The 16,767-nt window shown below is 46.5% G+C and overlaps 1 protein-coding gene across 1 annotated transcript in view; it reads left to right on the top strand.

Annotated features, from left to right (window-relative positions):
* LOC124719732 overlaps nucleotides 1-16,767 on the top strand; it is a 467,864-nt gene that overhangs the window by 124,400 nt on the left and 326,697 nt on the right. Inside the window, exon 2 of the mRNA XM_047244934.1 lies at nucleotides 133-1,689. Within this exon, the coding sequence (XP_047100890.1) occupies nucleotides 946-1,689 (744 nt within the window). The 5' untranslated portion in view covers nucleotides 133-945. The remainder of the gene's footprint in view (nucleotides 1-132; nucleotides 1,690-16,767) is intronic.

The following is a 16,767-nucleotide window of genomic DNA, read 5'->3' as shown; positions in this document are numbered from 1 at the left end:
ATATGTTTATCAACTACAGGTTTTTTTCTGCAATTTACAGCATTAATAATGATACATGGTATATACATACATGTTCCTGTGCTCACAAAATTTTATTCTAATAAAAGACTCCCGCCTCTCTTTCTGTTTCAGTTGGACGCTCGAAATACTGGAAGCAGATTTTTCTGCAAGGATGCAATTGAGTGGAAGAAGCAAAGCCACGAACAGAACAAGCTGCAAACATACAAACTTCTTTCAGGATTGCCATATGAAATTTATTCCCCGCAATTTTGTGATGTTCAGAATTTGCTAATAACAAAATATTGAGTACTGTGTGCATGAATTTTTAAGACTTTCGAAATAGTTGTTCAGCAACAGTGGGACCACATCAGCAATGTGAAACTGGATATTTATTATTGTCGTGATCACATTGTTTGCCTAATGGACCGTTATCCTCGTAAGTATAGCTGAACTTTTGTAGTTAAAGTGTTAGATAGAGTATGATGCAGTACAAGTGATTTTTTTTGTGATAGCAATGCACATAGCCAAAGTTTAATTTCTAGTCTATTATTCTGTGTTGCATGTGACTATTTTTTCACGTTTTACAACTAGATCGCACCGTGTTAAACATATTGTGGTCTTTTTTATGCAATGATGTGTTGAGAATGTCCATCTGGTAGTTATTTTGGTGTGCACGTATTTAATACAGTACACAGAGAAACAATACGCAGAGAAGAGCATCCTAGTGTCTTTGCAAATATTAAGTGTGAGATTTTTTCAGTGATTACTTTTGCAAAACTGAGAGACGGTTGTGTCTTTTAGTGATATAAGTGGGTTTTTGTTATTGAGAGCAGTTTGGTTCCGTTATTTGTGAGTAATTATTAGCGTAGTTGCTGTTTTGAAATTCGTTGGTCGACTGATTTGTAAAATTCAGGAGAGCTAGTGGAACTTACGAAATAAAGAAACATGACGCTTTCAGAGCAAATTCAGGGACAGAGGAGGTCCTCGAAAAAGTCTAAGAACAAGGCGCAGGCGTCAGGGAACACTGCGCCAGCCGCAACAAATTCAAACCCGCGAACGAAGCCAGAGGCGCAACAAAAGAAGGCGCGCAAGTCCGGCGCGGGCAACACAACGGCTGCAGCTGCGGCGGCGGCGGCGGCGGCGGCGGCCAAAGATCCAAAGCGCGACAGACGTTCCACTCTGCCTGCAACCAGAGGTACTGCTGCCGAAGGCAGGGCCGGCGCAGATGCTACGCCAGCGTCGGGCTCCGGTCTGCAGGGCAGGGACAGAGGTCTGAGAGGCAGCTTTAAGGCGCTGAGGAGATCCACCGAAGACCTGTCCAATGCGGCGTCAGCGATCAAGAAGACGATCGGCAGCTTCGTGAGGAGTTCGCCACTGAGGAGGAGTTTCAGCTTCGGCCGGGACCTCAACAAGGTGGGCGGCCTCAAGAAGACTGCGTGGTCAGCGTCGCTCCAGTCCCTCCAGGAGGACGTGCCGGAAGAAGAGGCGGGCGCCGGCAAGTTCCTCGTCGACGACAAGAGGGACAGCTTCATAGAGGACGAAGAGGACGCGGAGCTGATGAAGGAGCAGAGGGCGGTGGCGAAACCCACCGATGCCGTCGTCGGCGTGCCCACCAAAGACCTGGAGTTCAAGACACGCAGTCTGGTCATTGAGGACTCTGGAGCCTACAGCAAGGATCCAGAATTCCAGGTGAGCCCCTCTGATGGTTTTAAAATTATCTGCAACCAGGCCATCACTTCGTGGCTTTTCAAATCCGTTTTTCTTGTATAGTCATTATACAAAGTTTCCCCTGTATTCTCCTTTAAACAATGCTGTCCATTAAAATAGCAGCAATACGAGCAAATATTAAATAACAAAACTTTACTCACTGTGTGCACACAGTGTAGTGGCAAGAATTATTGTTTACTCCTCACATTATACCTCAAATTTTATTTTTGTTCCCTATTTGTAGCTGTGTTGCAAATGCTGGGATGGTTCCTTCGAAAGGGCACTGGTGAATTCCTTCCTCATTCTTCCGTAATCAGATGGGACTGATAATCTCACTGTCTCTTCCCCTCCCTCGAATCAGCAGCAGCAGTCATTTTTTTTCTTTTTTTTTTCTTTATTGATTTTCAGTTCCCCCCAAAGGAGGCGGGCTGGCAGCAGCTTAATACGCTGCTCTAAAGGCTACATACTTTTTTTTAGAAAAAGGAAGAAGAAAGAAACAAGGAAAAACAGGCGATAAAATGGTGACGTAAAGTGTAAAATGGCGTAAAAATGCGGAAAGTTAAAACAGAAAGCAAAAGGGGTTGGCAATGTTGATAAAATACACAGGATTCAGACAAGTAACATAGTAGACACCACACAATTAAAAAACAGGGCGACAGTCTGGTTTCTGTTCGCAAGAGATAAAAAAAAAAGCACACCCAGCGACAGTATGATGGCTGTTTGCTACACTTCCCAAAAGACACAACACGGAACACTCACTGGAAAAACACACACTGTAAAACACTGCACGAAAATGGCGGCACAAATATGGCACTCCCGAGCCAAAGGCAGATGGGGGGGGGGGGGACCTGGAGGAGGTGGAAAAACAAGGAGGGAGAAGAGGAAAAAACGAAAAGGGGGGGAACAAGGAGGACTAATAAAGGGGGAGAAGGGCAGACGTGAGAGGGAATGAGAGGAGGCAGAGGAGGGAAATGAAAAGGACTCGGGGGAGAGGAGGAGGCAAAGAGAGGGGAGGTGGGGCAGAAAGAGGATGGAAGGGGGGAGAGAGAGCCCGGGAAAAGGACAGAGGAAAGGAGGGGGAGGTGAGGACCAGAGTTGAGAGGAGGGATAAATGGAGGGAGAGAGGGCATCATCCGGGAGGGGGAGTTGATGGAAGCCATCTTGGGAAAGGAGATGTAGGGTGTAGAGATGGAGGGTAGGGGGGACACAACAGTGGCAGGGGGTGGGGATGGGAGAGGAGAGGAGCAACCAGGGGGTGAGGGGGATCAAGGCGGCGGGAGGTGTAGAGGATACGGATATGTAGCAGTCCTTCATGCATCTACATATACATCTACAAAGATACTGCGCAAGCCACTGAATGGTGCCGTGATGGACGGTACCCTGTGCCATTACTGATCATTTCCTTTGCTGTCCCACTCGCAAACAGAGCGAAGGAAAAACGACTATATGCAGGGTGGTCCATTGATCGTGACCGGGTAAAATGTCTCACGAAATAAGCGTCAAACCAAAAAACTACAAAGAACGAAACTTGTCTAGCTTCAAGGGGTAACCAAGATGGCGCAAAGGTTGTCCTGCTAGATGGCGCTGCCATAGGTCGAACAGATATCAACTGCGTTTTTTAAAATAGGAGCCCCCATTTTTTATTACATATTCGTGTAGTACGTAAAGAAATATGAATGTTTTAGGTGGACCACTTTTTCCCCTTTGTGATAGATGGCGCTGTAATAGTCACAAACATATGGCTCATAAATTTAGACGAACAGTTGGTAACAGGTAGGTTTTTAAAATTAAAATACAGAACGAAGGTACGTTTGAACATTTTATTTCGGTTGTTCCAATGTGATACATGTACCTTTGTGAACTTATCATTTCTGAAAAAGTATGCTGTTATAGCGTGACTACCTGTAAATACCTCATTAATGCAATAAATGCTCAGAATGATCTCCGTCAACCTCAATGCATTTGGCAACATGTGTAACGACATTCCTCTCAACAGCGAGTAGTTCTCGTTCCATAATGTTCGCACATGCATTGACAATGCGCTGACGCATATCAAGCGTTGTCGGTGGATCACGACAGCAAATATCCTTCACCTTTCCCGACAGAAAGAAATCCGGTGACGTCAGATCCGGTGAACGTGCGGGCCACAGTATGGTGCTTCGACGACCAATCCACCTGTCACGAAATATGCTATTCAATACCGCTTCAACAGCACGCGAGCTATGTGACGGACATCCATCATGCTGGAAGTACATCGCCATTCTGTCATGCAGTGAAACATCTTGTAGTAACATCGCTAGAACATTACGTAGGAAATCAGCATATATTGCACCATTTAGATTGCCATCGATAAAATGGGAGCCAATTATCCTTCCTCCCATAATGCCGTACCATAAATTAACCCGCCAAGGTCGCTGATGTTCCACTTGTCGCAGACATCGTGGATTTTCCGTTGCCCAATAGTGCGTATTATGCCGTTTTATGTTACCGCTGTTGGTGAATGACGCTTCGTCGCTAAATAGAACGCGTGCAAAAAATCTGCCATCGTCCCGTAATTTCTCTTGTGTCCAGTGGCAGAACTGTACACGACGTTCAAAGTCGTCGCCATGCAATTCCTGGTGCATAGAGATATGATACGGGTGCAACTGATGTTGATGTAGCATTCTCAACAGCGACGTTTTTCAGATTCCCGATTCTCTCGCAATTTGTGTGCTACTGATGTGCGGATTAGCCGCGACAGCAACTAAAACACCTACTTGGGTATCATCATTTGTTGCAGGTCGTGGTTGACGTTTCACATGTGGCTGATCACTTCCTGTTTCCTTAAATAACGTAACTGTCCGGCGAACGGTCCGGACACTTGGATGATGTCGTCCAGGATACCGAGCAGCATACATAGCACAATAGCCATACATCAACACGATATCGACCTTTTCCGCAGTTGGTAAACGGTCCATTTCAACACGGGTAATGTATCACGAAGCAAATACCGTCCGCACTAGCGGAATGTTACGTAATACCACGTACTTATACGTTTGTGAATATTACAGCGCCATCCATCATAAAGCGAAAAAAGTGGTCTAACTAAAACATTCATATTTCTTTACGTACTACACGAATATGTAATAGAAAATGGTGGTTCCTATTTTTAAAAAATGCAATTGATATCCGTTTGACCTATAGCAGCGCCATCTAGCGGGCCAACCAAAGCGCCATCTGGTTTCCACTTTCAAGTTAGACGAGTTTCCTTGTGTGTAGTTTTTTCGTTTGATGTTTATTTCGTGAGATATTTGGCTGGTCACTACCAATGGACCAGCCTGTATAAATACAAAAGTAATCCCAAGGTAAGGTCTCCTTTTTTTTCATAGGTACATAGACCTGTTTATTTCTACAATGGTTTTCATCAGTTTACAGCTCGAACATATAGCTATTTTTCGACATAATCAGCATTTCTGTCGATGCATTTTTGTAGGCGCTGTGGCAAGTTTTTGTATGCCCGTGTCATACCAGCTCGCCGCCATGCTGTTCAGAAAGTTATGAACCTCTTCTTTCACCGCGTCGTCGCCGCTGAATCGCTTTCCAGCGAGTGTGGGCGAGCGTTGTCATGGAGAATGTATACGCCCTTGCTCAACATTCCTCTTATTCGGTTCTGAAGTGCTCGTTTCAGTTTTTTCGGAGTCTCACCGTACCTGTCAGGTTAATTGTGATCCCAGTGGGCATAAAGTCGACCAACAATACCACTTTCCGATCCCAAGAAACGGTTGTCATGACCTTACCGGCAGACTGAATTTCCGCGGCTTTGGCGAAGGATGCCGCCACTGGCGTGATTGTTACTTGGTCTCAGGTGTAAAGTGGTATGCCCAGGTTTCGTCACCCGCGACGACTGAGTCCAGAAAGTTGTCCAGTTCGGCTGCAAGGCGGTGAAGAAATGCGCGCGGGAAGCATCAACTCGTTGCCGCATGTGGTCCTCAGTCAGCATGCGTGGCACCCATCTTGCGCACACACCCCCGGTAGTTCAATGTTTCCGTAAAAATTCTGTGAGCGGTGCTTCGGGAAACCTCAGCAACTAACGTGCAGAGATCATCCAGGGCGATCCGCCGATCTTCACGCACGCTTTGCTCAACCTTCAACACTGTCTCCTCAGAAATTGACGGTCACCCGCTCCTTCGTTGGTCGTGAATTTCGCTCCGACCAGCTGCAAAATCTCTATACCACTTACGAACATTTTTGACATCCGTGCACGATTCACCATACACTTCCGTCAGTTGGCGATGGATTTCAATCGGCGCAGTGCCCTCTGCGTTCGAGTAACTGCGCGCAATTCGCACTTGGCGGGAACATCCAACGGGAGCTCCATTCTCAACGGCTGCCAAGCCAGGACTGAGCGCCTCAGCGAGGCGTGCGCATGTTTACACACAGCGCGTGAAGCACTCTTCATAATAGTGTGGCCAACTGCCACACAGAGTTCTGTACTTATGAAAAAAAATAGGAGGCCTTACTTTTGGGATAACCCTCCTACTTCCATACGAGCCCACTTCCCTCTAATCTTATGTTCACAGTCATTATGCGAAATACGGTGGGCAGCAGAATCGTTCTGCAATCAGCCTCAAATGTCGGTTCTCTAAATTTTCTCAATAGTGTTCGTTCAGAAGAACGTCGCCTTTCGTCCAGTGGATTTCTGAAGCATCTCCGTAAATACGTGCATGTTGTTCGAACCTAATGGCAACAAATCTAGCAGCCTGCTCTTGAACTGTTTCGATGTCTTCCTTTAATCGGACCTAGTGCAGATCCCAGACACTTGAGCAGTATTCAAGAGTAGGTGTCACTAGCATTCTACATGAGGTTCTCTGCCGGCCGGTGTGGCCGAGCGGTTCTAGGCGCTTGAGTTTGGAACCGCGCGACCGCTACGGTCGGAGGTTCGAATCCTGCCTCGGGCATGGATGTGTGTGATGTCCTTAGGTTAGTTCGGTTTAAGTAGTTCTAAGTCCTAGGGGACTGATGACATCACATGTTAAGTCCCATAGTGCTCAGAGCCATTTGAACAATTTTTTTGAGGTTATCTGTACAGATAAACACAGTTTCCTAAAATTTTCCCAGCAAGGTGAAGTCGATCATTCGTCATCCCTACCACAATCCTTACATGTTCGTTCCATTTCATATTGCTTCGCAACGTTATGCGCAGATAGTTAAACGAAGTGACTGTGTCAGTAGGAAACTATTAATGCTGTATCTGGATATTATATGTTTGTTTTTCCCACACATCCGCATGAACTTCCGTTTTTCTACATTTAGAGATAAACTGTGTGATCCAAAACATCTGGACACCTTGCTGAAAATGACTTACTAGTTCGTGGCGCCCTTCATCGGTAATGGCGGAATTCAGTATGGTGTTGCCACACTCTTAGTCTTGACAGCTTCCACTCTCGCAGACATATGTTCAGTCAGGTGCTGGAAGGTTTATTGGGGAATGGCAGCCCATTCTTCACGGGGTGCTGCACTGAGGAGAGGTATCGATGTCGGTCGGTGAGGCCTGGCACGAAGTCGGCGTTCCAAAACGTCCCAAAGGTGTTCTATAGGATGCAGGTCAGGCATCTGTGTAGGCCAGTCCAAACAGGGATGTTATTGTCGTGTAACCACTCCACCACAGGCCGTGGATTATGAGCACGTTGAAAGATGTAGTCACCATCCCCCAATTGCTCTTCAACAGTGGGAAGCAAGAAGGTACTTAAAACATCAGTGTAGGCCTGTGCTGTGATAGTGCCACGCAAAACAACAAGGGGTGCAAGCCCCTACCGCGAAAAACGCGATCACACCATAACACCACCGCCTCCGAATTTTACTGTTGGGACTAAACACGGTGGAAGATGAAGTTCTCTGGGCATTCGCCATACCAACACCCTGCCATCGGATCGCCACACTGTGTACCGTGATTCGCCATTCCACACAACGTTTTTCCACTGTTCAATCGTCCAGTGTTGACGCTTCTTACACCAAGCGAGGCGTTGTTTGGCATTTACCGGCGTGATGTGTGGCTCATGAGCAGCCGCTCGGCCATGAAATCCAAGTTTTCTCACCCCCCCCCCCTTCCCCGACTAACAGTTATAGCACTTGCAGTGTATCCTGATGTAGTTTGGAATTCCTGTTGGATGGTCTGGATAGATGTCTGCCTATTACACATAACGACCCTCTTCAACTGTAGGGAGTCTCTGTACGCTTTTGTGCTGTACGTGTCCCTTCACATTTTCACTTCACTATTTCGTCGGGCTGGCTGGGGTGACCGAGCGGTTCTAGGCGCTAAAGTCTGGAACCGCGCAACCGCTACGGTCGCAGGTTCGAATCATACCTCGGGCATGGATGTTTGTGATGTCCTTAGGTTAGTTAGTTTTAAGTCCTAGGGGACTGATGACCTCAGAAGTTAAGTCCCATAGTGCTCAGAGCCATTTGAACCATTTGTCTAATCGGAAACAGTGCACCTAGGGATATTTAGGAGTGTGGAAATCTCGCGTACACACGTATGACACAAGGGACACTCAATCACCTGACCACGTTGGAAGAGCGTGAGTTCCGCTCGGGACCCGAGTTCGAGTCTCGGTCCGGCACATAGTTTTAATCTGCCAGGAAGTTTCAAGTTTCAGATGCAGTACCTGAATCTGAAAAATGTGCTTAAGCTTTCCGTACATGCAAAATTAATACGGCGTGTATAGCTGGCCTGTGTGGTTGCAGGGAAATGCTAACCACCTGCATAGCTCAGTTTGCAGTACAGTCCCGGCTAGTTGCGTGCCACGTTACATGATGTTGTAGTTAGATGGTTACCAGTCGATGACATTGCCTGGGAGGTACTTGTTTCCCTAAGCATTTTTGAATTAATGTGGTAAAATGATTGTTAGTATTAACAATCAGACATAGTAATAATGTTAGCTTTTCTGTACTCTGGCTTCGATGACATCAACTTCGATCATTTATGAAGTTGAATTTATATTAGGTTAGTGCATAAGTTTACCATGAGTTTCATAAGCCCGACAGATGAATCTGGTGGTTTCGGGGCGAAGAACTCGTCGACTCATGTTCGGAGCGCATCCTCATGCCGAAAGGAAATTCTTTGAAGGTTGTTCGATAAGAAAGCGGAAAACGTGAAGATCTAAGGCGCAAAATCAGGCGAATAAGGTGGGTGCTGAATGACTTCCCAACCCAACTGCTGTGTGCACTGTTTTTTGTCGGTCTAGCCGAATGCAGGTGGGCGTGACCGTGGAGTGTAATTACTTCACGCAGTCTTCCTGGTCGTTGTTCTCGGATTGCGTCTGCAAGACGTCTCATCTCTTGACAATAAGTGTCAACAGTGGTGGCTACACCTCGGGGAAGCAATTTGTGCTACACCACACCAGGGGCATAACATCATATTTGTGGATGTGAGACCTGAGTTTCTCCTGGCGTATACAACTTTCAAATAACTTCCGGGAATTCAGCCAGGTAACACTTTCAGCGACCGCCGATATTTCGGCGGGAGAACACCCCGCCATTTTCAAGGCAAACTGCAACGGACAGGCGGCGTACATGCAAATTTAATACCTCGGTCCTCGGACCCAAGCAGGAAAGATAACACACACACACTGAACACTACTGCCACCAAAGATGGCCAAAGTCAGAGCTATCGATAGTGAGACTATGAATTCGCCGGTGAGGTAGCATTGAGTCTGTCCCTCTGTTTCTTGACAAGGGAGAGAGCCGGATTCCAAACAGAGTTTAAACAGAAACCTCCATCCCTGTTAACAAGGTTGCTCGCTAATTTAATCTCAACTGCCTCCCGAATCACACTGTCCCAATAGCTGGACGTGCATGCCAATATCTCGGTCTTATTATATAACATGGGGTGACCAGTATCCAAGCAATGTTCGGCAATAGCAGATCTATTAGGCTGCTGTAATCGTGTGTGCCGTTTACGCTCAGTACATCTGTCCTCCACGGTCCTGATAGTTTGACCAATATATGCCATGACGCAGCTACAAGGGACACGATATACACCCGCCTTACGCAGTCCAAGATCATCCTTAACGGAACCCAAAAGTGCTCTAATTTTAGATGGAGGTCGGAAAACGCATTTCACATCGTATTTCCGTAAAATACGACCGATCTTATTGAACGTGTTTCCTACGTAAGACAAGAAGGCAGTAGACTTAGGTGTTGACTCAGAATTATCATCAATCACCTGATGTACAGTTGGTCGATAGCGCAACGTACGTTCAATCTGTCTATCACTGTAACCATTTTGACGAAATGTAACTTCAAGATGGGACAGCTCAGCTGGCAAAGTCTCAGCGTCAGAAACGATATGTGCCCTGTGTACCAAGGTACGAAGTACCCCTTCACGCTGAGCCGAATGGTGACAACTATTAGCTTGTAAGTACAAGTCGGTGTGAGTACGTTTCTTGTAGACTGCATGTCCCAATGATCCATCATCCTTCCTCCTAACCAACACGTCGAGAAAGGGAAGGCAACCATCCTTTTCCACCTCCATCGTGAAACGAATGTTCGGGTGGATCGAGTTCAGATGTTCTAGAAAGACATTCAAATTCTCCCTACCGTGAGGCCAAACAACGAAGGTATCGTCAACGTATCTATAGAAACAGGCGGGTTTTAAAGGCGCCGACTCCAATGCACGTTCCTCGAAGTCTTCCTGTGATCGCAAATTTGTTTATGGAAGACTAAGTCTACTGCCTTCTTGCCTTACGTAGGAAACACGTCCAATAAGATCGGTCGTATTTTACGGAAATACGATGTGAAATGCGTTTTCCGACCTCCATCTAAAATTAGAGCACTTTTGGGTTCCGTTAAGGATGATCTTGGACTGCGTAAGGCGGGTGTATATCGTGTCCCTTGTAGCTGCGGCATGGCATATATTGGTCAAACTATCAGGACCGTGGAGGACAGATGTACTGAGCATAAACGGCACACACGATTACAGCAGCCTAATAGATCTGCTATTGCCGAACATTGCTTGGATACTGGTCACCCCATGTTATATAATAAGACCGAGATATTGGCATGCACGTCCAGCTATTGGGACAGTGTGATTCGGGAGGCAGTTGAGATTAAATTAGCGAGCAACCTTGTTAACAGGGATGGAGGTTTCTGTTTAAACTCTGTTTGGAATCCGGCTCTCTCCCTTGTCAAGAAACAGAGGGACAGACTCAATGCTACCTCACCGGCGAATTCATAGTCTCACTATCGATAGCTCTGACTTTGGCCATCTTTGGTGGCACTAGTGTTCAGTGTGTGTGTGTTATCTTTCCTGCTTGGGTCCGAGGACCGAGGTATTAAATTTGCATGTACGCCGCCTGTCCGTTGCAGTTTGCCTTGAAAATGGCGGGGTGTTCTCCCGCCGAAATATCGGCGGTCGCTGAAAGTGTTACCTGGCTGAATTCCCGGAAGTTATTTGAAAGATATTTGTGGATGCTGACAGCTATTTGTACACGGAGTTGCTGCTTTGTTCTGACTGCTTTCATGCGTCCCGCCACGAACTACTCTCCTCTCATGTGTCAACCTCTTCATCTCAGAGTAGCACTTGTAGCCTACGTCCTCAATTATTTGCTGTGTGTATTCCAGTCTCTCTGTTCCTCTACAGTTTTTGCCATCTACAGCTCCCTCTAGTATCATGGGAGTCATTCCCTCATGTCTTAGCAGATATCCTATCACCCTGTCCCTTCTCCTTATCAGTGTTTTCCACATATTCCTTTCCTCTCCGATTCTGCGTAGAACCTCCTCATTCCTTACCTTATCAGTCCACTTTATTTTCAACATTCGTCTATAACACCGTATCTCAAATGCTTCGGTTCTCTTCTGTTCCAGTTTTCCCACTGTCCATGTTTCACTACCATACTACGCTGCGCTCCAAATGTACTTTGTCAGAAATTTCTTCCTCAAATTAAGGCCGGTATTTGATATTAGTAGACTTCTGTTGGTCAGGAATGCCCTTTTTGCTAGTGCTGGGCCGCTTTTGATGTCCTCCTTGCTCCGTCCGTCATTGGTTATTTTACTGCCTAGGTAGCAGAATTCCTTAACTTCATTGACTTCGTGACCATCAATCCTGATGTTAAGTTTCTTAATGTTTTCATTTCCGCTACTTCTTATGTCTTTCTTCGATTTACTCTTACTCCATACTCTGAACTGATTAGACTGTTGATTCCACTTAGCAGCGTGTTATTCTTCTTCACTTTCACCCAGGATAGCAATATCATCAGGGAATCTTATCTTTGATATCCTTTCACTTGAATTTTGATGCCACTCTTGAACTCTTTTAATTCCATCTTTTCTTGTTCGATGTACAGTTTGAACAGTAGGGGCGAAAAACTACATACCTGTCCTACAGCCTTTTTAATCGGACAACTTCGTTCTTGGTCGTCCACTCTTATTATTCCCTATTGGCCGTTTTACATATTGTGTATTACTCGTCTCTCCCTACGGCTTACCCCTATTTCTCTCAGAATTTCGAACATCTTGCACTATTTTACATTGTCGAAGGCTTTTTCCGGGTCGACAAATCCTATGAACGTGTTTGGATTTTTCTTTAGTCTTGCTACCATTATCAACCGCAACGTCAGAATTGGCTCTCTGGTACCTTTACCTTTCCTGAAGCCAAACTGATCGTCATCTAACACAGCCTCAGTTTTCTATTCCATTCTTCTGTGTATTATTCTTGTCAGCAACTTGGATGCATCATCTATTAAGCTGATTGTGCACTTGTCAGCTCTTGCAGTCTTCGCAATGCCGTGGATGATATTTTTCCGAAAGTCATATGCCATGTTGCCAGATTCACACATTCTGCACACCACGTGAATAGTCGTTCTTTTGCCACTTACCCCGATGATTTTAGAAATTCTGATGGAGTGTTATCTATCTCTTCTGCCTTTAAGTCCTCCAAAACTCTCTTCAATTCTGATTCTAATACTGGATCCCCTGTCTCCTCTAAATCGACTCCTGTTTCTTCTTCTGTCACATCAGACATATCTTCACCTTCATAGAGGCCTGCAGTATACTCTTCCCACCTATCCGCTCTCTCCTCTCCATTTAACAGTGGAGTTCGCGTTCAACTCCTAATGCTATCACCCTTTGCTTTTTTAATTTCACCGGAGATTGTTTTGACTTTCCTTGTGTCAGCGTAAAGACACCATTTCTCGTCACTAGTAACGATGCGGAATGGAAATAGTCGCCGTTCTACACGAGCCAATTGATGACGAACAAGCAGACCTGCACATATGGCTGCCCGCTGATTTTGATCATTTTGACTTAAAGCGTGCGATGAGCCTACACCTGGTTTTTGAACCTTTCCCATCCTATACATTTGTCGCACAATCGTGGAATGATCACAGTTCATCGCATTTGCCAGTTCTCGAATACAATGACGTGGATCATTGTGGATTAATGCGTTTAAACGATCCTCATCGAATACCCAAGATCATCCTGAACGTGGATATTCACTGTCAAAACGATGCACTGACTTGGCAGAAAATCCTAAGAAATTTTGGTCTTATGTCCAGACACTCTGTAACCAAAATGGTACTGAAACAGAGGTTGACAGACTAAAGGCCGAAATACTAAATGTCTTTTTTCAAATGTGTTTCACAGAGTGCGTTGTAGTTCCTTCTCTAGATTGTCGCACAGATGACAAAATGGTAGATATCGAAACAGACGACAGAGAGGTAGAGAAACAAAATCGCTGAAAAGAGGAAAGGCAGTTGGACCTGATGGGGTACCAGTTCGACCCCCCGCGTTTCTTGGCTTCCGCAAGGCGTTCCATACAGTTCCCCACAGTCGTTTAACGAACAAAGTAAGAGCACATGGACCATCAGACCAATTGTGTGATTGGATTGAAGAGTTCCTAGATAACAGAACGCAGCATGTCATTGTCAATGGAGAGAAGTCTTCCGAAGTAAGAGTGATTTCAAGTGTGCTGCAGGGGAGTGTCTTAGGACCGTTGCTATTCACAATATACATAGATGACCTTGTGGATAACATCGGAAGTTTACTGAGGCTTTTTGCGGATGATGCTGTGGTATATCGACAGGTTGTAACAATGGGAAATTGTACTGAAATGCAGCAGGGTCTGCAACGAATTGACGCATGGTGCAGGGAATGATAATTGAAACTCAATGTAGCCAAGTGTAATGTGCTGCGAATACATAGAAAGATGCTTTATCATTTAGCTACAGTATAGCAGGTCAGCAACTGGAAGCAGTTAATTCTATAAATTATCTGGGAGTAGGCATTAGGAGTGATTTAAAATGGAATGATCATATAAAGTTTATCGTCGGTAAAGCAGATGCCAGACTGAGATTCATTGGAAGAATCCTAAGGAAATGCAATCCGAAAACAAAGGAAGTAGCTTACAGTACGCTTGTTCGTCCGCTGCTTGAATACTGCTCAGCGGTGTGGGATCCGTACCAGATAGGGTTGATAGAAGAGATAGAGAAGATCCAACGAAGAGCAGCGCGCTTCGTTACAGGATCATTTGGTAATCGCGAAAGCGTTACGGAGATGATAGATAAACTCCAGTGGAAGACTCTGCAGGAGAGACGCTCAGTAGCTCGCTGCGGGCTTTTGTTGAAGTTTCGAGAACATACCTTCACCGAGGAGTCAAGCAGTATATTGCTCCCTCCTATGTATATCTCGCGAAGAGACCGTGAGGATAAAATGAGAGAGATTAGAGCCCACGCAGAGGCATACCGACAATCCTTCTTTCCACGAACAATACGAGACTGGGAATAGAAGGGAGAACCGATAGAGGTACTCAAAGTACCCTCCGCCACACAGCGTGAGGTGGCTTGCGGAGTATGCATGTAGCTGTAGATGTAGATGTAGATCGATCCTCCTTGAAGCGAGAAGACAATTTTCTTGCCCTGCTCTGTCGAGTATCATTATCCCCAGACACAGCGCAAATGTTTTTGGCTGCCTCCGCTGCTGTCACCCCTCTTCTGAAATCAGACAGAAGAACATAAATGTCCCGGTTTCTCCACTTGGCACTTCATTTTCTACCGTCCACAACTCGACTGACCATATCCAAATGAGAAAATGACAGTTCGTAAACTCAAACAGAAACAGTGGACGAGAAATACAAAATGACAATCGATAAATAAACCTATAGGAACCGGGATCGCAACACGCAAAACACAAACGCCACGACCCTCCGTAGCAACGTAGTACATACAGATGCTCTAGGATTGACGAGGAGATATGCACCGTGTGGCCCAGATCTGTTAAACCAATGGTTGCCATATCTACACTCCTGGAAATTGAAATAAGAACACCGTGAATTCATTGTCCCAGGAAGGGGAAACTTTATTGACACATTCCTGGGGTCAGATACATCACATGATCACACTGACAGAACCACAGGCACATAGACACAGGCAACAGAGCATGCACAATGTCGGCACTAGTACAGTGTATATCCACCTTTCGCAGCAATGCAGGCTGCTATTCTCCCATGGAGACGATCGTAGAGATGCTGGATGTAGTCCTGTGGAACGGCTTGCCATGCCATTTCCACCTGGCGCCTCAGTTGGACCAGCGTTCGTGCTGGACGTGCAGACCGCGTGAGACGACGCTTCATCCAGTCCCAAACATGCTCAATGGGGGACAGATCCGGAGATCTTGCTGGCCAGGGTAGTTGACTTACACCTTCTAGAGCACGTTGGGTGGCACGGGATACATGCGGACGTGCATTGTCCTGTTGGAACAGCAAGTTCCCTTGCCGGTCTAGGAATGGTAGAACGATGGGTTCGATGACGGTTTGGATGTACCGTGCACTATTCAGTGTCCCCTCGACGATCACCAGTGGTGTACGGCCAGTGTAGGAGATCGCTCCCCACACCATGATGCCGGGTGTTGGCCCTGTGTGCCTCGGTCGTATGCAGTCCTGATTGTGGCGCTCACCTGCACGGCGCCAAACACGCATACGACCATCATTGGCACCAAGGCAGAAGCGACTCTCATCGCTGAAGACGACACGTCTCCATTCGTCCCTCCATTCACGCCTGTCGCGACACCATTGGAGGCGGGCTGCACGATGTTGGGGCGTGAGCGGAAGACGGCCTAACGGTGTGCGGGACCGTAGCCCAGCTTCATGGAGACGCTTGCGAATGGTCCTCGTCGATACCCCAGGAGCAACAGTGTCCCTAATTTGCTGGGAAGTGGCGGTGCGGTCCCCTACGGCACTGCGTAGGATCCTACGGTCTTGGCGTGCATCCGTGCGTCGCTGCGGTCCGGTCCCAGGTCGACGGGCACGTGCACCTTCCGCCGACCACTGGCGACAACATCCATGTACTGTGGAGACCTCACGCCCCACGTGTTGAGCAATTCGGCGGTACGTCCACCCGGCCTCCCGCATGCCCACTATACGCCCTCGCTCAAAGTCCGTCAACTGCACATACAGGTCATGTCCACGCTGTCGCGGCATGCCACCAGTGTTAAAGACTGCACTGGAGCTCCGTATGCCACGGCAAACTGGCTGACACTGACGGCGGCGGTGCACAAATGCTGCGCAGCTAGCGCCATTCGACGGCCAACACCGCGGTTCCTGGTGTGTCCGCTGTGCCGTGCGTGTGATCATTGCTTGTACAGCCCTCTCGCAGTGTCCGGAGCAAGTATGGTGGGTCTGACACACCGGTGTCAATGTGTTCTTTTTTCCATTTCCAGGAGTGTAGATGGGACCTCGTCGAGACACTCTGAGATGGGGTATTGCAATGAAGTAAAAAAAAAATTTTAACATTATTACTTTTTATTTAGAATACAATTACATGGAACTTGCTGCAGCAGAAGTAGTTAGTACACCATATTTTTCAGAAGATTTCACCTTTTCAGCAAGTCATTTTTTCGTGTTCTCGTGATTATAAAACTGCATGCAAGTCAGCTTGTAGTTAAACTGGCACCGTAAGATTTATTCCACAATCCCTGGCATCGGTAGATTTCTTTCATCAGTCCACTGGGCCGACGTCAGCGAAAATACTCTTTCCGCGGTGGCGTTGTGAGCGGAAATAGAAAACAAATACTCGCATAATTTTAGCAGTT

This window comes from Schistocerca piceifrons, chromosome 11 (genome assembly GCF_021461385.2).
Source record: "Schistocerca piceifrons isolate TAMUIC-IGC-003096 chromosome 11, iqSchPice1.1, whole genome shotgun sequence".
In the NCBI taxonomy this organism is placed as follows: Eukaryota; Metazoa; Arthropoda; class Insecta; order Orthoptera; family Acrididae; genus Schistocerca; species Schistocerca piceifrons.
Note: the sequence above shows the minus strand (reverse complement) of the source record. Positions and strands in the feature narration are given on the sequence as shown.